The 16,047-nt window shown below is 44.6% G+C and overlaps 1 protein-coding gene across 2 annotated transcripts in view; it reads left to right on the top strand.

The window, feature by feature from the left end:
• The window catches only part of LOC129850130 (ephrin type-B receptor 2), a 161,698-nt gene that overhangs the window by 44,062 nt on the left and 101,589 nt on the right, over positions 1–16,047 (top strand). For both annotated transcript variants that reach the window (XM_055916690.1, XM_055916689.1), the window contains exon 2: positions 12,101–12,180. In XM_055916690.1, the coding sequence (XP_055772665.1) occupies positions 12,101–12,180 (80 nt within the window). The remainder of the gene's footprint in view (positions 1–12,100; positions 12,181–16,047) is intronic.

The raw sequence follows: 16,047 nt of genomic DNA, 5'->3' as shown, positions 1-16,047 counted from the left end.
TTGCACTCTCTTTTTATTTAACCTTTATTTATCTAGGCAAATCAGTTAAGAACTATTTCTTATTTTACAATGACGGACTACCCCAGCCAAACCCTCCCCTATTAACCCGGACGACACTGGGCCATTTGTGCGCTGTCCTATGGGACTCCCGATCACAGCCAGTTGTGATACAGCCCAGGATCGAACCAGGGTCTGTAGTGGCACCTAGTACTGAGATGCAGTGCCTTAGACCTCTGCGCCACTCGGGAGCCTACTCTCACTGATACTTCACTGACACTCCAACACACACACACACGCACGCACGCACACACGCACGCACGCACACACACACAATCTTGTACAGCTAACCTTGTGGTGACACACAATTCGGTCCCGTTCAAAATCCTATTTTCCCTAACACCAAACCCCAACCTTAACCCTAAACCTAACCCTAGCTCCTAACCCTAACACTAATTCTAACCTTAATGCTAAACCCCCTAGAAATAGCATTTGACCTTGTGGGCAGTAACAAAATGTCCCTAGGTGGTCAAATTTCTGTTTGTTTACTATTCTTGTGGGGACTTTTGTTTTTCTCATGTTTTCTCATGGGTTTCTCATGGGTTTCTCATGTTTTCTCATGGTTTCTCATGTCTTATTCAGTTTCTTGTTTTTCTTTGTGCCTTTTGTAAATGAGCAACGAGGTGGCACCATTAGATTGAGGTTATTTTTCTAGTCATGTTTTTTTAGTTGTATTCGGCGCATGTGAAAAATATAATTTGATTTAATACTGAGGATTTCAAGGAAAATGCCTCTTTTTTTCCTGGTTGTGTGGAGGAGCTAGAGTGCAGAATTATTGAGAAATTGTGTTTTTTCTGTTCTGGGATGACTCTGTTTTTCTGCTGTGGTACAGCACCGGCCCAGTTGGTGTGTAGGTGTATTGGAGTTCTCAGCACTCAGTAATGTGAGAGAGTACAGACACTTTAAGTGGAAAAATCTGTCTGGTGAGTATTGTGTCTTGTAAACATAGCCGGGTCCAGCTGAAGGGAGTGCTGCTGTGCTGTCCCAGGCAGCTCAACTTAACCCTGTTTATAACCATTCAGAGCTGGCCACCATGAACCCATTAGCTCTCCATCTCTGGCACACAGGTGTCCAATGTCTCGGATAGCTGTAGTTAATGTTAGTTTAGTGTTAGGAGGGCCTTAAAATTCTTTAATGGTACACACTTTCCATTGTGCTATGCATTCAGTGATGGAGAGCATGTTGATGGCAGGGATTTGGGGTGCCAGTGTGTGGAGTGATATTTGGGTTAGTGTAGAGGCATGTCCTGGCTGTGTGTCTTTACGCTAGGCTCCTCAGACAGGAGTAATGGTCCCAGCAGTGCAGGACTAGACCCACTGTGGAGCCTGTCTCAGAGCCTGAGCTTTATAGAAAGAACCCTGGGAGGCGTGACTGGTCATAACTCTTCCACAGACAAGAGGACGACTAGCTCATAGGCCAGGAATCTGAAGCTGGTCTGCCATTCCTCTGTTCCCTGATACGTGTGGTCCCCAGGTCCAGGGGGTCCTGGTAAAACGGTCACAACCGTGAGGAGGTACACTCATCTCCTCCTCGGTTCAGGGAACTTAAGGGAGGTGGGCTGGATATGGAGCGTCTCAGAGAGCCGTAACAAGCCTGAGTGTTAGGGGGCATGCAGGGAGGGAGGGTGGAGGGAAGGGCTATCCACCTGGAGCTGCTGGAGTCTGTTGTCTGCTGCTAAGCATGGCCTCATCATTCAGTCACTACACCATGCTCTTACAAAGGCGTGCACTCAAACACACACAGGCACACAATCAAGTATGCACACATACACACACACACACACACACACACACACACACACACACACACACACACACATACATACACACAGAAATCCATTAGACACACCCCCACAGACACTCTGTAATCCCCCTCTCTTTATAGGAGAATGTATGGTCATTATCCGTCTCTAGCCATTTGTCTGTCAGGTGATTCATATAGGCCTCCCCACATCTTTACTATTTCATATCAGTCTCGTCCCTTTTTCATGCTCATGTTTGATTAAAGTCTCCATTAACATTCTTCTATTGAGGATTGCGCCACACCGGGGTGAGTAAATATATAGGCTAGCTAGACCATGCTATTGATTATGCAGCAGGGAAGGTGGGGATGGAGATATCATGCAGACAGAGATCTAGCTGATGGCTTTCCTGGCAGACAGACTGCATTGACTGGCAATGGATCAACTCCCCTAGTTTGTCCCTGTGATGCTCACACATCAAATGTCACTGCTCAAATTCCTCAGCACTGAAACTACACAGAAAGGGCTGAAGGTTTAACATGGAAATCTAGGGCATATGCAATTCTTGTGATTCCTATCACTGAGAGGAATTTAAGGACAGAGTGGTGAGATATTCTTGTATCCTTTATCTTGTAATAGTTGTGCTACCAGATTGTATTAGTTATACTTGGTGGGATGGTTATGGAAAATTAATTGAGGTTATTTGAGTCCCTAGATCTCGGTAATCATCCCCTGTGATATTTAGCTTTGACATTTTTCTGGAGGTTCCTTGCCATACAAAAGACAAGGACAGCTGTTGCCAATCCCTAACACAGGCAGGCACAAACACGCCTAGGGGTTTCAAACAGCAGGATGCAAAGTTTCTTATTAATCTCTGTTCCCTGATATGTGTTCTTTTTATGGAGCCGGATACCAATGTTTTGGTTTGTTGCCAATGTCTCAAACAGTGAGAGTAAACAGTATGTGAACTCAATATGCTGGCCATGATAATCTGACTCCCACTCTTGTGTCAAGTCTTTTGTTCTTTTGAAGCCTCTTAGTAGGATACGGGGCCAATGCCTGTATTCCCGCCCCACCCTTTCTTAAATCTTTTTAACACACGTTACAATAGGGAAGCTACACATTACAGTGTTGGGGAAGCTACTCTGAAAATATAGTTTACCAAGCTACCAATTACTTCACACTGGAAGAAGTTAAGCTACAATATAGCTACCCTTAAGAAAAACATACTTGAAGTTCCTTTGAAAAATAAGTTCACTACATCCAAATGACTTTGTGATGGTCTAAATGATCTGAATCTGAAATGTCATGGACTACAAATTGCAAGACAGGTCACTCTGGGGTCAATGTTAATAGCAAGAACAGATCACTCTGGGGTCAATGTTAATAGCAAGAACAGATCACTCTGGGGTCAATGTTAATAGCAAGAACATATCACTCTGGGGTCAATGTTAATAGCAAGAACAGATCACTCTGGGGTCAATGTTAATAGCAAGAACAGATCACTCTGGGGTCAATGTTAATAGCAAGAACATATCACTCTGGGGTCAATGTTAATAGCAAGAACAGATCACTCTGGGGTCAATGTTAATAGCAAGAACAGATCACTCTGGGGTCAGATGTTAACAGCAAGAACAGATCACTCTGGGGTCAGATGTTAACAGCAAGAACAGATCACTCTGGGGTCAGATGTTAACAGCAAGAACAGATCACTCTGGGGTCAGATGTTAACAGAATGTGTCATTTACCCTATTGAACACAAACAAATGGTTTCAAGTGAGAATTGGCAGGTTTGATGGCAAAAAATAACGGACATTCACCCATATTTTATTTTCGTAAAAGAAGTGGTGTGCTGTTCCGCTGCATAGCAAAAAAAGTACTTAACTACTGGAAACACTATCAAGATTTGAATTTAGTTGAACTACCACCAAGATACTACAAAATGTAGTTACATTACTAGTTGAATAACATGTTGTTTACGACTCCCCAACACTGGTTATGGTATTTATTGTAGATACAAGCCACACGTAATGATGTGTTTTTATTTCCCCTGTGCCCATTTTAAGCACACGCCACGTTAGGCACAGGAAATTGGAGAAACTGGCAGTTCTTGGGATTCAAAAAGTATTGACTTTGGAGGCAAGTCTTAATGGTGTGTCAAATCACTGTAATTTTAATTTCAATGTTATTTTCATGTGTCCTTATTTCCCACTTAATTTTTCCCCAAGTCGATTGATAAACGGCCACAATGAAGCAAGCCTGTCTCTGTGTGAGAGGCAATGACTTATTTTACATACCATGAATAATTCACATGTCCGGGTGAGTAACATATATCATTAAACAACATAAAGTCAGAAGCCCCATTTACAGATCATGTAGCACTTAACCTAGAAATGATACACCATTTTGTATCAATGATGAATCTAGGAAACTACTGTAGGTGTCAAGCATTCACAGCATGCTGTATACATTTGTTTTTAAGATTACCTTCTTCAATCGCTTTAGCCAATCAATAAATAAGGGACTTGTGCCTAGAGACAAACATCAGAGTATCATAAATTAATCACATTTAACCCTTAATGTCCAGGACAGTGATTCACATCCTGCATGGCCCAGATTTAAATACATATTCAACTCAATATGAGGAGAGTGGAAGCTCAGAAGCTTAGTCTCACACATTTCCATCTCATGCATATTTCAGGTCAGGCAGAGAGCTGTGGGACATGGCAGGGTGTTGTAGTACAGCGGTTACTCTCTGACAGCCAGAGAAATGGTCCATCTGGACTTCCTTCTCTCTATCCACCAGGCTTTAAAGCCACAGCCCCCAGCTCCAATCACAGCCCCAGCTCCAGCCCTAGCTCCAGCTCTAGCCCCAGCCACAGCTCCAGCCCTATCCCCAGCCCTATCCCCAGCACTAGCTCCAGCCCTAGCTCCAGCTCCAGCCCTATCCCCAGCTCCAGCCCTAGCTCCAGCTCTAGCCCCAGCTCTAGCCCCAGCTCCAGCCCTAGCCCCAGCTCCAGACCTATCCCCAGCCCTATCCCCAGCTCCAGCCCTAGCCCCAGCTCTAGCCCCAGCCACAGCTCCAGCCCTATCCCCAGCCCTATCTCCAGCCCTAGCTCCAGCTCCAGCCCTATCCCCAGCTCTAGCCCCAGCTCCAGCCCTATCCCCAGCTCCAGCCCTAGCCCCAGCTCCAGCCCTATCCCCAGCTCCAGCCCTAGCCCCAGCTCTAGCCCTATCTCCACCCCTATCCCCAGCCCTAGCCCCAGCTCCAGCCCTATCCCCAGCTCCAGCCTTAGCCCCAGCTCTAGCCCCAGCCACAGCTCCAGCCCTATCCCCAGCCCTATCCCCAGCCCTATCTCCACCCCTAGCCCCAGCCCTAGCTCCAGCTCCAGCCCTATCCCCAGCCCTATCCCCAGCCCTATCTCCAGCTCCAGCTCCAGCCCAGTGCCATGGAGGACAGGACCAGGTCACCAGGTCTACACTCTTTAGCTGATAAGGATCAGGAGTAAACCTGGTGCTCAGAAAGATAATTTTTGACTACTTTAAAAGCTCTTAAAGGATGTGGAATAGGCAGTAAACTCAATTGTTTGTCTGTCTAATGGCTTGGAGTGACATTGACTGGTTAATGTGAAGGCATTTTAGAGGAGTCAGGAATCAACCAGAGTCAATCTGGATTACTTTACCCATCTCTCTGTCACCTACACAGACAGTGTCAGAGCCATTTCACTGATGTAATGCATCTCAGGCCTGCACATACATAGCTGACTTTCTGGCAGGGCTTTGGATCTGAAATGTTGAAACAGAGATCGGTTTTCCTTAGTCTCTGAGGCGTGCTCATAATCTCATAGCACAGACTTGGAGTGGAAGGGGAGACAGATTGATCAGGTGGTGACCATTCTTCCTCCCCATTTACTGTTGAGGTTGATGGTTCTCGATTCACAGTGGAGCACTCAAATCGTTGTGAAATATGGTGTCTTTCAGAACTAACTACATTGTACTGTGCAGTGAAACTGTGTGCTAATGATGTGCCTACAGTTACTGCTAATAGCAATAGCACACGCTCTGGATGCATGGAAAGAATACTAAATGATGAAAAGATTGGGAAGCTAGCGCACAGGGGTGTTGTAATCCATGATGATGTAAGACAGGTTTTGGAAAATGATTTAGTATATTATTTTGGAATAGTTGGGAAAATCCTTTAACATGGGAGCTAAGCATATCACTGATGGTGTGTTTACAAAGTTTGCAGCTATTTTTATCTCAATATTAAATAATTTCTGGGTAACAATTAAGTATCTTTCTGTGACTGTTTTCAATTAAAGTGGTCAAAAAGAAACAAAAATAGCTTCTTAGCAAAGAGCAATTACTAGGACTGTCTGGGAGTGGGGAGGGGAAAACTGAACTAGCTGTTATTGGCAGAGAGGTTTGTAACTCTCTTTCTCATTGATCTAGCAACTAATTTACCGCCTGGTGTTGTCATTATCATTATCATAATTTTCACAATTTCACAGTATTATTCCAACCTCAGTGTGGAAAAATATATAAAACACAGGAAATCACATTTTTGTCCGTGATTGGCCTTTAAAGTTATGTGGTATAATGGACATACTGAAAAAGGGTCAGGAGTAGCTACTATTTTTGTCATCCGGTAGTTTGACACATTTACTTACGGAAATAATCAAGTATTTTGGTTAGATAATCTTGTGATTAAATTGGCTTTTTTAGAAAAGGGTTAAGACTGGAGAGTATTTGGATGAGTGATTCAAAGGAGTGCATAGAGGACTTGACCTAGAATATAGTTTTTGCTTGATTATCTTTTTAGTTTTTGGTCATTGCTCCTTTTCCAGGCTGACAGGTTATTATATTGAATGATAACACAGTGAGCTCTGTAAGGATTACTGTAGAACATCCTGCCTGAAGCCCAGGGGAATGCTATGCTGTATCATTCTGTCAGCAGTCAGAGTGCTCCACGTACTGTGTGTGGTAGCATATTTCACAGGGCACCGTCTGCTGCCAAAATCAACTGCCCAACTTCGTCTCTCTCCCTCAGAGCAGGCCCAGATCCCCAGCCTCAGCCGTGTCCCACTCAGTCCCACCTCATCACTCCTCGAGCCCCTACATCATCATCAGAACCCCAGAACCGGGCCTTGCAAGACCCAACAATAACCCCCAGTTACCCATAAATCTCCCTGATAGCGTGATGTCTCTCCAAAGACACATGTTAAAGTGCACCGGATACTCAGGGCGACATGCCAAGCCCAGTTTGACTCTTTGAAAAAAGTCGGGGTTTGGGCTGATGCCACCTCGTCCACAAAGCCTGTTTCATTGTAAATGCAGGATTACTGATTAATTTACCGCACAAGGACATTTTGTAATGTGGTGGTGGGAGCCCCACCTAATGGACCCTCCTTGTGTTGAAAGATTTCTGAGACGGCTCGGGCTCAAATGAAACCGAGCACTCTACTTGTTATTCTGTCCAAAATGCCATACAGTAGCAGTCTGCATCCATCATTATGGGCATCAGTCTTACCTCGGCACCGACAGTTTTTCCAATGCCAGTGGCCATAAATGTAGGCACATTTCTTAGCTCTGTCCACAAGAAGACTGCCCTCTGTGGTGTATGGTATTAGCTTATAGACATATTGTTCATGTTAAAATATAGCTGTTCCGCCATCTATTATCCACATTTACCATTAAATATAGCCTATGATTCCAGGTGTTTAATGACATGGAAGTTCATTGAGTTTTACACACCACAGATTTGGTGAGAAAAGCACTGTGGTGCTGTAACCTGCTATTTCTACCGTGGTGGGAAAGAAAGTATAAGTGGCGGCTTTGATGTAGAAGTCAATGTTGAATGATTTGCTCCATAGAGGCTAGGCTACAGTACAGTTCTCCTGGTCAGGAGGATAAAAGAACATCGCCCCTGCAAGCCGCTACATGCTGTGTTTTAGAGGTCAATCGCTTCTTCAGAAATACCCTCAGTAAACTATAGACATCGTTTGATACAAGCTGGGTTTTGCCCATATTGAAGCTGGCTAGAACTATAATAGTATTCTACATGGCTGTTCCACGCTGTTGTTCTGCACTATTTTGACAGAACACTTGCTGAATATTCATGCTTTATGACATGAAAGTACAGGAATATAATATTTTTTTTTATTTTTTTATTTTTTTTTACAGTATAGTCAGTGAATTTGTGACAGTGCGTAGTGTGTGGGTGTGTGTGTACCCCTGTGTGTTTGTGTATAAGTGTTGTAGAGACAGGGATCTGCATCTGTTTGGAAGTCTGCACTTGTTGCCTGTTTCCTGCCTGGTGGAGGGCAGTGGGAGCTGGGAGATGAGATGGTCCACACTGGAGGAGTGCAGTGGGAGCTGGGAGATGAGATGGTCCACCCTGGAGGAGGGCAGTGGGAGCTGGGAGAGGAGATGGTCCACCCTGGAGGAGGGCAGTGGGAACTGGGAGATGAGATGGTCCACCCTGGAGGAGGGCAGTGGGAACTGGGAGATGAGAGGGTCCACCCTGGAGGAGGGCAGTGGGAGCTGGGAGATGAGATGGTCCACCCTGGAGGAGGGCAGTGGGAACTGGGAGATGAGATGGTCCACCCTGGAGGAGGGCAGTGGGAGCTGTGAGATGAGATGGTCCACCCTGGAGGAGGGCAGTGGGAACTGGGAGATGAGATGGTCCACCCTGGAGGAGGGCAGTGGGAACTGGGAGATAAGAGGGTCCACCCTGGAGGAGGGCAGTGGGAGCTGTGAGATGAGATGGTCCAACCTGGAGGAGGGCAGTGGGAACTGGGAGATGAGATGGTCCACCCTGGAGGAGGGCAGTGGGAGCTGGGAGATGAGATGGTCCAACCTGGAGGAGGGCAGTGGGAACTGGGAGATGAGATGGTCCACCCTGGAGGAGGGCAGTGGGAGCTGGGAGATGAGATGGTCCAACCTGGAGGAGGGCAGTGGGAGCTGGGAGATGAGATGATCCACCCTGGAGGAGGGCAGTGGGAGCTGGGAGATGAGATGGTCCACCCTGGAGGAGGGCAGTGGGAACTGGAAGATGAGATGGTCCACCCTGGAGGAGGGCAGTGGGAACTGGGAGATGAGATGGTCCACCCTGGAGGAGGGCAGTGGGAACTGGGAGATGAGAGGGTCCACCCTAGAGGAGGGCAGTGGGAGCTGGAAGATGAGATGGTCCACCCTGGAGGAGGGCAGTGGGAACTGGGAGATGAGATGGTCCACCCTGGTGGAGGGCAGTGGGAACTGGAAGATGAGATGGTCCACCCTAGAGGAGGGCAGTGGGAGCTGGGAGATGAGATGGTACACCCTGGAGCTGATAAGGAGAGCTCCCTCCCTGGCATCCATAAGTCAGACTGCCATGCTCAACCCTACACACTAATTGGCCATCCATCTCTCAAAGCCTGACCTCCTCGCCTCAAGCCAAAGCATACTCACACTGTACCCACCTAAATCAAGCACATGTGTTGTCAAACACACACAGAGCTCTATGGCGGGTCACCTGTCCTGTCCTGTTCTTTCCTGTCCTCTGTTGCATCCACTGTTCTGTAGACCTGGAGGGGAATTACTGTGCCTGGATTAAAAGGGCTGGCAATGTACCCAATTCACATACCTTGAAAACATACTCTATGAATGAGAATTAATTGTATTTTCACTTGGTCTCAAAGCACTTTACTGTGTGTGCAGGAAGCTTGGCTCGTCCACCACCATTGTGTATTGCCCATCTGCTAACGAGGCGTGTAATACATTTGGAACACACTGCTCTGCAAACAACTTTCTCCTACACTTCTTAGAAATAGAAGTTATACCAGGTACTCCTCCTTTTTTTGTAATTAGAATGTGGCTGCCGACCAACCAATTACCACTGCAATAATCCCAGGCCTAAAAGCATCTTGATCCATGTCAATTAATGTGGGTATGTGTTCTGGGGCTCATTTTGTTTATGGGCTTGTGAACAGCTGCTCTTTTTAATCCTAATGTAAAATGTGATGACATTCTGTGGAAAGCTGAGAGGCTGCGGCTGCATCGACTCCTAGCTCTGAGAAAACGGAGTGTTGTTGAAGCACCGCTGGCCCCTCCCGTTTGGCCCATCTGTAACTTCAAACAGCCCTCTCAGGGAGGTTTCAGATCAGCACAAAACCCTCCTTGCTTACTCCCAGGAAGTGTTCTAGGAAGCGCTCTTAGGCCTGTAAGCATTTCTAAAACTCCCAGGTCTCATTGCATATTCATGCACCTTCAGTGTTGAGGCTCAGTCTGTCTAGTAGTAAAAAAAAAGACAGCCATATTGAAAAGTTGAAGTTCTCACATCCTCCATGTGCTCATATAACTCTGAAATATAGCTGGTAACCTTTGACCCCCCCAGCTGAGCCAGAGGCCCAGGCTGGAATGTGTAGTCACCTCCAGACCTCAGTGTAAACAGTCAGTCCTGGTCTGCTGGCTTCTCCAGGCTCTATTGCTGGCTTCTCCACTCTGACTGGCCACCCTCACCTCATCTCCCTGATTAATGGACAGTGTGTCTGACTGAGTTGCCATGCCCTTCCACTGTGCTGCCTGCTGGGAGCCTGAGGACTGATGACGGGTTTGAATAGTGCTGGTGGTGATTCAGTGAGGTACGCTCGGTACTGCAGTAGGTAATGAATTGGTGTGGCTGCCTGCTATGAAGTCTAGTCAGCAGGAGGGAGAAAGGTGATCAGTCTTTCTGGGTAAGGTCCTACTTGTCCAGCGTGTGGGTGTCTGATGGAAGGAAGCAGGTGTGTGTGAGCCTGACTGAGGGACTGGAGGAAAGAGAAGTGGGCCTTCTGTGTTCACATATCAGGGGAATTCACTCCTTCCCTCCCTGTTCTCTAAACCACCACACTCCCTAAACCACCACCAAGGGGTTCATCATTCTCACTTTACTCCCCAGCTAATTATCATTATCATTACAGGGGATAATTACCATTTCACTGCCTAGTACCCATGTAGACTGCAGAGTCGCGCAAGGTTATCAATGGCAGCACAAACGCAGCCTCCTCTGCCTAATTATAAGATTTGGGTTTTGTGATAACTGAATTGGATGTGAAATGTGCTATTATGCTTTGTGTATATTGGTGAGGGTCTGAGATTCGGCAAGTTCCTAAAAATACATTTGCGGCATGTGGAGCCTGTTAATTAAAAGCTTTGGTTTCCTCTGGAATATAAAGAGGAAATCCACGTGTTATGAAATGCGGGAACATTCTAAATGATATTGGATGCTTTTCTCTCTTGTGTGAGTTTAGCCATACTGCACTGTGGAATCAGACCACCCGGATCATTAGCCCGATAGTCCTTTTATCCAATTTCCGAAAGGGAACTCTGACATCATACAGAATGCATTTTTAAAATACTTCTAGTTTTTACTGAATATCAAATACATCTTTGAAAAATAGCTTTAGACTACCAATCACCAACAGTAACTTATGGTTTGTAGCTAGCTTGTCGAGAGGAGTTACATACATCTTTCTTTGCCCTTTTGGAGTTGCAGCTGATGCCTAACACCTGATGAATGCTGTCTCCATCTGCTCCAGCTCAACACTGGTGCTGCGGGGCTAATAAGCAGGGGAAATTCATTAGGCCTGCAGTACCGTCCTTCTTCCCCCCTCCCTCTCCCTCCCCCCTCCATCTCCCTCTCCCCTATGTGTCCCTCAGAGAGAAGGCTCTGAAGGACAGCCTGCCTGGCCTGCCTCTGAAATTTCATTGGCTGGCCACAGAGGACCTCATGACAAACAGGATACATATCTCTTTGACCCTAATTACCAGAGGTGTTTTTTTTCACCTGCTAATCCTACTTGTTTAGAGTGCGTTTGCCCCTCAAAGCCAGGGGGTAGAACTGAAGAAGCATGCGCCTGTTGAGTGGAAGTTGACCTATCATGTAGTAGCTTGGTGGGTGTGGTAGAGTTGACCAGGTTCCAGTGAACCCAGTGATCTGTTCTTTTCCATGTGGATGGTCACACTATGCCCCTCTGTTTACTACTACAGCATGTAGCCAAATATGCCCAGGTCTCAAACAAAAGCGTTGCCATATTTGACAGAGGGGATAATGGAGATATCTGCAAATATACTATCTACAATAGGAGTATTTTTGAGACTGAAATATTAAGTATATTTACATTGCAATGAATTGAAATAATATCTGATCAGGGTTTGAATGGATGGACTCATAATGGACTCCCACCTTCACCTATGCTCACCTGCTGTAAATGTGCACTGCTGCTACTGTATATTGTTTGTTTGAAGGTAGTTGTCTGACCGCCCTCTCTCTCTCCTCCACAGAAACACTAATGGACTCTACCACAGCGACAGCTGAGCTGGGCTGGACAGTCTATCCCGTGTCAGGTTCCAGTGACAACAGCGTGAGTGTTACCTGATCATCTACTTGATGTCATTGAATTTTCATTTGAGTTACTTAATTAACTTGATTGCTGATTTATTAATTTGCATGCAGATGCAGCAATACTACAGTACACTACATTTTCAGTTAATTTAAGATCCTTACAGATACACTTTGGTTTTAAAGGTCCACTGCAGTCAAAAATGTGATTTTCTTGTGTTTTATATATATTTCCACACTGAGGTTGGAATAATACTGTGAAATTGTAAAAATTATGATAATACCCTTTTAGTGTAAGAACTGTTTGAAACCACCACCTGAAATTTCCGCCTGTTTTGGTGGGATGGAGTTTTGATGGGATGGAGTGACATTACCAGGTGTTAAATTAGTTAATAGACCAATAAGAAATAGCTCTAAACCTCTGCCAATAACAGCTAGATTTCAGGTTTCCCCTCCCCACTCAGACCACTCCTAGACAATCTTAGCAAAATTCTTGCATGAGAAATTCCTATTTTTTAAGATGTTATTTTTGTTTCCTTTTGACCACTTTAATTGAAAACAATCATAGTAAATTACTTAATTGTTACTCAGAAAGATTTGATATTAGGACAAAAACGGCTGCATTGGACTTTTAACACCCAAAAGTAAGGATTATTTCTCCCTACTGTTGGGTGTCAAACTCAAGTTTATCAGTAAATCTGCCCTGACTGCTTTGACAGATGTGGTACTGGTAGTGTTTTCATTTCTCACTTCAAGGTCAAAGGCCAGTAATATCTCAGAAAGCTATCTCCACAGTGAGCCAAGTCTTTGTAAGAAAGAACACATCGTAAAGCTGTGCAGAAATCATGAGAGAAACTATAATCCAAATTTAACAGTGGGCTTTTGGGCTCTTTCAGAAAACATCTTCAAGCTTTTTGAAAAATTATCTCCCTCTCTCTCTTTGCAGGGCAGAAGTTTTGAGTTGGTGTTAAACTTTGCCTACTGGTGCTTTAAAAAGAAAGAAGTTCTGTAGAGGTCAATTGAGACCAATAGTATTGCGGTGGTCTTTAATATTAACTGGCTACATGCTTGGTTAGGTTTACCTTGAGTTAATGGTCTCCACTTTCTCCACTTTGCCCTGAACTGCCCCCACTGTACCACACAATCTATCCTTATGAATGTCATATTGTACAATCATAAATGCATTGCTAATTACTTCTGTTCATATGCAAGGCATGAAGCTATGTGTTATATGGACTCTAGCAGCGTTTGATGCACACTATTTCCACATGGTGTGCCAAGGCATTGGTTTCATCTAGCCACACACAAGCCTAGCCCTCTCCGGGCCAGCCGAAACCAGAACCTCAGCCTCCTACACTTCTTCCCTCACCACATGATCCAGACTCCTCAGACTGGGTCCAAAACACAGAGAAATATGTTGTAGACTTATTTGCTGGTGCATTTCAGAAAACCACTCCCTATTTTATTCAATTATTTATGCTTCTGTGGTTGGTATCCAGACTGGTTTGAATTATACTGTATCATGCCGTGTGTCTTTAAGCACGAAAAAAGTAGGAGGAAGAAGAAAAAAGGGCTTCAACAGTCAACTGGTGCAACTTCAAAGATCTTCTGCAATAATTGAGCTCAACATCTCCCTCAACCTGAGGGCATGCTGTTTCTTCCCTGCTAGTTCTTACAATTAATATGACAGAACAAAGAGGACGGGTGTATTCCTCTACCAGCTCTGGATTCAATCTAAACAGAACCAGCGCCGTCATTTCCCCCTTAACGAGGTTGGGAATCTTACAGGTAGTTTGCGTCACGTCTCCTTTTCATCTTTACGGTTTAGCAAAACAGGTTTAGCAAAACAATCAGAAAAGTCTATTTAATTATCTATATGAATAAGTCAGAACTTCAGACTTGAAAATCAAACATTTGAAAAGGCCAGTGATTAAAAATCTGCCCTGTTTAGATTTATTAATCAGCATCAACGCTTTAGGGTCTCAATTCTCACATCAAAGACAAGCCCCAGTCAGCTTTTAGTGTCCTGTATTCATTTATGCTAGACACAAAGTCTAGAATTGTCTACTCTTGCAGCTTCAGACGAGTTTATAAGGGGCACGCTTCTACAGGTAGATTATGAAAAGCTTTTTACCTCAGATGAAACATTATGCGATGTCCATGTCTTATTTATTTCACTGTGATTGGAGAGCCAAAGTACCTCTCAGGCCCTGATTGGTCAGGTACAAGACCTTTCAGATTCAGACGTTTGGGTTTTATGGGGAAATTACGGAACTGGATGAGGACACAATCCATTGTGAAGTCTCATGTGGCCATAGCTTTCCCAAGTGGACCAGCACAAAAGGAACAGGTGTGATTACTGGACTTGCTCAATATACCAGTAATAGATGCTTTACAGTAGCTATTGTCTTACACATGCATGGCTTTACGGGCTTAACTGACGGATCAGTAACATTCCGCACTGCACCACACCAGCACTTGGCTTTTCACTACTCTGTAGAGCTTCATGAAATATATCATAATGTATAGTCAACTGTACAATAGGGATACAAAATCGCTGGTACCGTTTCACTTGGATTGTTTAAATTTTTCTCCCAAGATTGAATTAATGGACATTGAATTAAATAAATGTATTCAAATGTTTTCAAATAGATAGTTCTTCACTTTCCAGGTGATGGTAGCATTACGTAACCTAACATTCCAGTGAAACATGAACAAACCAACTTTTATGAGTGCTCTCCAGGTGTGTTCCCATCTGTTGCACAGTCAGTTTACCCCTTATTATAGTGGTGGCTGCAGCCCTGTATTACCTAGAATAACAGTTCAACTAAAGCAGCAGCTGAAACTGCCTCCAGTCAGGCTCCAAGACCTGAAATATGTTATGATTAAGATTCCATGTAATATTTAGTCAACTATAACACATTACTTGCCTCAGGCAGAATAGGGAAGGTCTGTTGTGCACAGGGCAGGGCAGCGGGAGGAGAGGCTGTTTGATACAAAGCAGAGCAGCAGAGAGGTTAAGTGGTCAGTGTTTCCCCTAAGTGGGAGTTGAGAGAACTGTGAACACCAGGCCTTCTGACCTTCATAGAGCTGCTGTGGAATATCACCTCTAGCCTCTAGCCCAGGGGTGTCAAACATACGGCACCGGCCCGCGAGGGGGTCCAATATGGCCCGCTGGCGGTTTGAGTAGATAAAAAAAGTCAACTTTAAAATGACTAAAACCAAATTGATACTGTGTAGAAATTATAATGGACCTATATTCATACAGTTTCGTGACTGTCCAGCTCGCTAATGATCACTAGACAGTCAGGGAGCATCAAAACTTCAAAAAATTATAGAAATTTTGACGGCAAAGAAATATAACCAATTTTCAGTGCGGCCCTCCGGACTTTGCAGGCAGTTACAAATTAATGTAGACATTTCACTAAAAACACCCATTATGTGGAGAGGATGTTGAGGTCTTCATATATTAAGGCCTAATGATGTGGCCTGTGGGCTCAGCACCAGTAAAGAAATGTTCTATCTGACTCCATAACACAGAACTGGATTGTGTTGGCCACAGCACATTCTATCCCTAGGTGTAATACTTTGATTTAATATTCTGCTTTAGCAATGATAAACATTTATTTTATGTCAACTTGTGAGTGGATTCAGAATCAGATTAATAAGTCATTAATACAGTGCCTTCTGAAAGTATTCAGACCCCTTCACTTTTTACACATTTTGTTACGTGACAGTCATATTCTAAAATCGATTAACCTTTCTATGACACACGTTCCGCTAGCAGAACCCCTGACAACATTCAGCTGAAAAGGCAGTGCGGGAAATTCAAAAATATTTTTTTGAAATATGTAACTTTCACACATTAACAAGTACAATACAGCAAATG

Source organism: Salvelinus fontinalis, chromosome 3 (genome assembly GCF_029448725.1).
Source record: "Salvelinus fontinalis isolate EN_2023a chromosome 3, ASM2944872v1, whole genome shotgun sequence".
Lineage (NCBI taxonomy): Eukaryota > Metazoa > Chordata > Actinopteri > Salmoniformes > Salmonidae > Salvelinus > Salvelinus fontinalis.
This window is presented reverse-complemented; position numbering and strand designations above follow the sequence as displayed.